Below are 7,058 nucleotides of genomic sequence, written 5' to 3'. Positions count from 1 at the left end.
AGACCAGGCTGGTCTCGAACTCACAGAGATCCGCCTGCCTCTGCCTCCCGAGTGCTGGGATTAAAGGCGTGCGCCACCACCGCCCGGCGCATCATGTTTTTTAGGTACATGTCTGCTGCATTCCATCACATTTCTCTTTTAGTGTTTTCATGGCCCTGACCTCTTCTGAACCACCCACTCTACTTTTCTTTTTTTTCTTGCTTTTGTCTGTTTCCCCCATCATACTGTGCATTCCATAAGAGAGGACTTTCTTGCCTCTGTAAAACCAAGAACAAGGTTGCTGGGAACTGAATTCAGGACCTTTGGAGGAGTAGGTAATGCTCTTAACCGCTGAGCCATCTCTCCAGCCCGCAGTCAGTGTTCTTAAACCAGTCAACCATCTCTCTAGTCTGAAGGCAATCATTGTTGATAGGTGGTTTATTTTCATCAGATGTCAATGCTTTTTTACACCCTCCTTTTCAGTATAATACTCACCACCAACTGTGAGTTCTCATGACTCAGTGTGTAATGCCTATTATATACCAGTCTTTAGTATTATTGCTTAATTACCGAATTATTTTATTTATTTATTTTTTGGATACAGGGCCTACGTAGCCCAGGCTGACCTGAAACATGCTATATAGACCAGGCTAGCCTGCAAATTTCCGTGGTCCTCATGCTTTTGTCTCCCAAGCGCTTGGGAGAACTGCTGTGCACCACCAGACATGAATTTTATTTATTCTGTTGTTGATAGAACCCAGGACCTCAGCTATGCTAGGCTGGTCCTCTAACACTGAATTACACCCAATATTTCATGAGAGACTTTTGAAAGTAATCTCATTTAAATGATAAAAGTATTGACCCTCCACGATCCTCCTAGAAAGAGGCTCTGGCCTGAGAAACGGGTGCACACCTGAGCAAGGAGGAAGGAAGAGGACCCGGGTCGTCTTTGCCAGAGTCCAGAGACTGCCGCAGATGGCATGGGTAGAAGGGGAGCCTAAGAGGTCAGGCTTCTGACTCTGCAGGTGGGTTTAGAGCCCGGCAGGGAGGTAGGCGGGACCAGATCGGAGGGAGGGCGGGGCCTGTATTGTCCGCCCCGCGGGGCATGCCGGGAACCCCGCCCCCAAGATGGCGTCTTACTGACAGTTGGCTGCGGAGCGGCAGAGGCGGATCCTGCTAGTCAGGGCGGCGGCGGGGCCGGGGTCTCCCGGGCCGGGGTTGGCGTGTGGAAGGGATGGCGGCGCGGAACGCCTAGGGCGGTGCCGCGTGGGCAAGGCGGGAGCGGCGGGCAGCTATGGGCTGCTGAGGCGGCGGCGTCCCTACAGCCCCTTCCCTTAGCCATGGGTTCATCAGCTGCCGCCGCGGCGGCGGCAGCGGCAGCAGCGGCGGCGGACTCGGCACAGTGGCTGTCGGTGAAGGAGGAGACCATCTTTCTGCACGACGGGCTTATCCGGGTCACCGACCTGGCCGAGCTGCCCAGCGAGATCCTCGGCGCCCCGGAGGCCGCCGACACCGACCTGGAGGTGAGCGAGGCCCCCGCAGGCCACGGCAGGTGTGTGTGCGACTCTTGAGAGCATCTTCGGGCCGCGGCCTGGAGCCCGGGCAGCCGCCGCCCCGCCGCTCCCCTCCCCCACGCGCCGGGAGTCCCTGGGCGGACGCGCCCAGGTGCCTGCGCTCCGGAGACCTTTTGTATTTTGAACGGTTGCACACGCTCTGCTTCTTTTTAGCCCCAGCCCTGTGTTGATTTCGTGGGCGCGCGAGTGCACTCGTGTGTGTTGGGGAGACCAGGTGACAGCTGCCGGGCTTCCTCCACCGTAAGCAATTCTGCAACCTGTCTGCGCGGTGCCTAGGATTGACACCCAGGCCTTTGTCAGGGAAGCCGGCTGTGTGGACAGCGAGAAAGGGATGCTGCACCGCGGCCTGGGAAGGGTCAAGGGCGGATGTGAGTTTGTGTGTGTGTGTGTGTGTGTGTATACGCGCGCGTGCGCGCGTAGCGGGGTCGCTAAGAAGCCCAGTCTCAGGAGCAGTGGCAGGTGCATCAGCTAGTTGTGATGGTCCCCCGCCCCCATCCACCCCCCAAAAAACCCAGATGTGCATATGGGAACTTTCCACCGAGTAAGCTCGGTTTCGTATTTGCCTAGAGGTGGGAATGTTGGCCGTCGTGTTTTTATTCAGGTCAGCTGGCTGTTGACCCTGCTTCCCCTCCATTTTGTGGGGTGACATTTTGGTGTGCAGGAAGCATAGAGTGTGGTGAAATTCGTATTGTCGCATGGAGGGTTCCCTGGGGTACGCCGCAGACAGGAGAACCTGTGTGCGGAATCTTTTGTGTTTTGCGGGTTTCCATGCGCTTTGGCATTCAGTACCATCGACATTTATAGAAATGGATTAAAATCTCATTACTGTGTGTTTTTGGAAACGGCAGAGATCCGATCGCAGTCAGCGAGACTCTGGGACGTGCTTGAGATGCGAATGCGGTCCTCTGTGTTTGTGTGTCTGCCTTTGAGGTTGCTTCAGAATTTCCGTTTATGACTCTTAATTGACATATTTTACAGTATATCCACGATAACATGGGCGATATATAAGTTGATAGAGAATTCCTAACGTGAAATCTTAATACAATTATGTTTTATTTGCGCCTATTCTATAAAAAGCAAGGGGTTTCTAATTTAACTGCCTGAAAACCCCAGGGCTCTGATGGTATGATGGTGGACCCTTTATTTAATGGGTACTGCTGTGTAAAGGTGGAAGGTGCTATTTGTTTTTTGGAGGCTAACCTAAATTCTCTCGAGCCCAGACTGTTTGATGTATATGCAATTGAGTTTTTCGATTAGAAGAAATAGAATTATTTTAACAACTGAGTTATTTACTGTATGTGCCCTGAGTGAATTTGCCAGCTATTTCCAAATTTATTTTAAAGGAAAGACTGACCATCTAGATTAATTTTTCTCCTAAAGGAATATGTGAATGAGTGATACACACTTGGTTTGGCATTAATGGAGAACTGTTCTGTTTTCATTCCTTTCCATAATGCAGTATCTGGAGAAGCAAGTAGTCTGCTATTCACACACCTAACTATTTAATAATATTCCTTAATTGTATCCCTGTTGGGTGCTGTCCTGTTAGATTCTTAAAGGACTCTAGGAGCTAAATCTTGTTACTCATTGCAACTGTTGTATCTGTTGTGTGGATATAGCAAGTAAAGAGCAGAGCAAGTGTGCAGTTTGCTCAAGATCTTCATTTTTACTTTTGAGACAGGGTGTCACTTCATAATTCTGTCTTCTAGAACTCTGTGTAGACCAGGCTGTTATAGAACACACAGAGATCTGCCTGTCTCTGCTTCCCAAGTCCTGAGATTAAAGGTGTACACACCACACATAGCCTTAGCTATTTTTTATTTTTTTAAATTTTTTAAATATTTATTTATTATGTATACAATATTCAATCTGTGTGTGTTTGCAGACCGGAAGAGGACAGTAGACCTCGTTACAGATGGTTGTGAGCCACCATGTGGTTGCCGGGAATTGAACTCATGACTTTTGGAAGAGCAGGCAATGCTCTTAACCACTGAGCCATCTTTTCAGCCCCCTTAGATATTTTTTAATACTTAGGGATTGATTTATAGGGATGCTGGGGATCTAAACTCAGATCTTGTTAACCACCAAGCAGCCTCTCCAGCCCTAAGCTCAGACCCTCATTTTGCAGAGCAAGCTCTTCATCCACAGAGTTGCTTTCCTAACCCCACTTTGTTTCCTGTCCAGCAACTGTTTCTTTTTCATGTTTCAGGATGATTAAAGTTTAGCATAGTTTAAAAGGTATCTTTTGGGATGTTAACAGCCTATGAAATAGTGTCTCCCAGTTCTCTCTAGTCGACTCTGAGGGAATAGCAGTGATCTGTATAATTTTGTTTTTTGAGACAGGGTTTCTCTGTGTATCTCTGGTTGTCCTAGAGCTTCTTCTATAGACCAGGCTGGCCTTGAACTCACAGAGATCCATCTGCCTCTGCCTTCCCAGTGCTGGGATTATTCATAGGGTTTTATAATTATAGACTTCTTCCACTAATGATTTTGAATTATAAATAAGACTGGAACTCAGAGCCAGGCGGTGATGGCACAGGCCTTTAATCCTAGCACTCGGGAGACAGAGGCAGGTGGATCACTGTGAGTTCGAGGCCAGCCTGGTCTACAAGAGCTAGTTCCAGGACAGGCTCCAAAACTATAGAAGAAACCCTGTCTCGAAAAACCACACACACAAAAAAAAAGACTGGAACTCAGTTGAATAATTTATGAAGGACAACCATAATAGATAAGACTATAGAGTCAGAATTTTAGACCACAGAAGGGACCTTGGAGATGATGCCTCTTGGAGATATGAGTGATTCCTTCATTTTAGAAATTGATCAGGAAGAATTCTGCTCTGATGGGTATAGTATGTCTAGCTATGTCAGTAAGATGACCTGGGCCTTCTGCTTCTGGGTTCTAGTGTTCTTTTTACTCTCAGTGCTGTTTGAGGTTACATGTCATTTAAAAAATAAAAATCTAAGGAGATCAAAATTGACCTGAGCAGAACATCTGGAGTAAATTTTCTTCCTAGTAAATTATAGATTTTTTTTTTTTTTTTTGGTTTTTCGAGACAGGGTTTCTCTGTGGCTTTGGAGCCTGTCCTGGAACTAGCTCTGTAGACCAGGCTGGTCTCGAACTCACAGAGATCCGCCTGCCTCTGCCTCCCGAGTGCTGGGATTACAGGCGTGCGCCACCACCGCCCGGCCTATAGATTTGTTTTTGAAGGAAAAATAACAACAACAGAAAAAGAGCCCACCACATAATAGTGTTTTCAACTAATTAGTGCAAATACTATCTTGTGGATTTAGCAGTAATTGAGGTCTACTGTTTTGGGTGTTGAGGGCATGGCAGTGGATGAAATGAAAGCTTCCTTCTCTAAAAAACATATATTTCAGCTTGAAGATGTAAACTACAGCAATAAGTTTCCAGCATCATAGCCCCACAATGTCCTTGAGTTGGACCCAGGAACTGTTGGACACCCAAACCCACCAATGCTGAAGCTCTTAGCTTAGCACATAGACTTTTACAGCTACATATAAGTCATCTCTATATGCAGTAATACAAGGTAGGCAAGTGGTCATTATATTGCTTAGGAGATAATGATTAGACATACTTTTGTATATGTGTTGTATGCCTGGTCACATTGCACACAGCCAGGGCATGGATGACATGTTCTGACAATGACAAAGGGGATGGTTCCCCATCACTTCATGTGTTTGTGTGGATGATTCTGTTTAGTACTTGCTACAAAGCAAATCTAAGGTTTACTTTTTTTTTTTTTTTTTGAGATAGGGTTTCTCTGTATAGTTTTAGTGCCTGTCTTAGAACTCTCACTCTGGCCTTGAATTCACAGAGATCTACCTGCCTCTGCCTCCCAAGTACTGTGGTTAAAGGTGAATGCCACCATTGCCCAGTGAGGTTTACTTTTTGGAAATTTCTCCTCTTCTTTTGAGACAGGGTCTCAGTATGTAGACTAGGCTGTAGACCAGGCTGGCCTTGAATTCCTTCTGCCTGCCCAGTGTAGGTTTTAAAGGCATGCATCACTGGCCCAACATTTTCCTGAATATTTTCTTTTTTTAAACAAAAATTTATAATTTATTTAACTTTATTTTATATGCATTGGTATGAAGATATCAGATCTCCTGGAACTGGAGTTACAGACAATTGTGAGCTGCCATGTGGGTGCTGGGATTTGAACCTGGGTCATCTAGAAGAACAGCCAGTGCTCTTAACTGCTGAGCCATCTCTCCAGCCCCCTTTCCTGAATATTTTCTTTTCTTTTTTTTTTCTTTCTTTTTTTTTTTTTTTTGGTTTTTCGAGACAGGGTTTCTCTGTAGCCTTGGAGCCTGTCCTGGAACTAGCTCTTGTAGACCAGTCTGGCCTCGAACTCACAGAGATCCGCCTGCCTCTGCCTCCCGAGTGCTGGGATTAAAGGCGTGCGCCACCACCGCCCGGCTTTTCCTGAATATTTTCAATCCACAGTTGATTGAATGTGAAGATATGGAGCCCACTAATGTGGAAGAACAACTTGTGTGTGCATGTATGTGCTTCTGTATATGCCTCTGTGTGTATGTGTGCGCACTAGTGCACATGGATGTAATGATAAGTATAAGTGTTGTGGAGAAGATGAACCAGGTAAAGAGATGGGATCTTACTTCATATCCAATGGACTGGAAAGGAGAGTGCAGGCAGATGAAAATGCAAGCTGGCTTTTGAGCAGAGTCTTGAAAGAATTGAGAGTGTGACATGACTGTGGAGCAAAGAGCATCCTATACAGAGAGGACATCTGGAGCCAAGTGTCTGAGAGGACACTGTCCTTAGTTTGTTCGGAGCTCTGAGCCCTTATTCAGAAAGCAGAGGGGGTAAGGAGTGATAGGAGTCAGGAATGCTGATCAGGTGGGGCCTTGGCAGTAAGGGCTTTAAGCTTCGCAGTGAATTAAGAATGCAGAGTGAGGCTTATTCTTTTTATGTTAATTTTAAAATTAGTAAGCAAGATAATAGATGTCATTGTGATATTTCATACATGTATTTTGCTTGTCTCCCCCTCCCCTTTTTCTTGCCCTTTGAAATAGCTGCCTTCTATCTTTGTGGTACACATTGTAATCCCAGCATTTGGGAAGCTGAAGCAGGAGGATAGAGAAATTGAGGCCAGCCTGTGCTATATAGGGGATTAGTGTTCATGTCTATAGTGGTGAGCTTCGCAAAGATCACTTTCAAATGTTCAATGCTTTTTCCATATTCACTCCTCGTACCTCCCCTTCTTCACTCGTTTCCCTTCCCTTTCCCTGCTAGAAAATTATTATTTAAGCATTGAAATAAATATAAACTTGAAGAAAAAAGAATGCAGCTCAGAAGTGATAAGCTCAGTGGGAGAATCATTTACCTGGCAAGCACAAAGCCCCAGGTTTAGTGCTGCCTACCACAAATATATACACAACTCAAATATATTGAACCTTAAATTTCATTTCATTGAACATTAGGTTTTTTTGTTGTTTTGCTTTTTTTTTTTTTTTTTTTTTT

The 7,058-nt window shown here is 45.8% G+C and overlaps 1 protein-coding gene across 1 annotated transcript in view; it reads left to right on the top strand.

Moving 5' to 3' along the window:
- Positions 1-1,093: 1,093 nt before the first annotated feature.
- Positions 1,094-7,058, top strand: part of Hectd4 (HECT domain E3 ubiquitin protein ligase 4) — a 198,724-nt gene continuing 192,759 nt past the window's right edge. Inside the window, exon 1 of the mRNA XM_013349655.2 lies at positions 1,094-1,502. Within this exon, the coding sequence (XP_013205109.1) occupies positions 1,320-1,502 (183 nt within the window). The 5' untranslated portion in view covers positions 1,094-1,319. The remainder of the gene's footprint in view (positions 1,503-7,058) is intronic.

Source organism: Microtus ochrogaster, chromosome 2 (genome assembly GCF_000317375.1).
Source record: "Microtus ochrogaster isolate Prairie Vole_2 chromosome 2, MicOch1.0, whole genome shotgun sequence".
Classification (NCBI taxonomy): domain Eukaryota; kingdom Metazoa; phylum Chordata; class Mammalia; order Rodentia; family Cricetidae; genus Microtus; species Microtus ochrogaster.
This window is presented reverse-complemented; position numbering and strand designations above follow the sequence as displayed.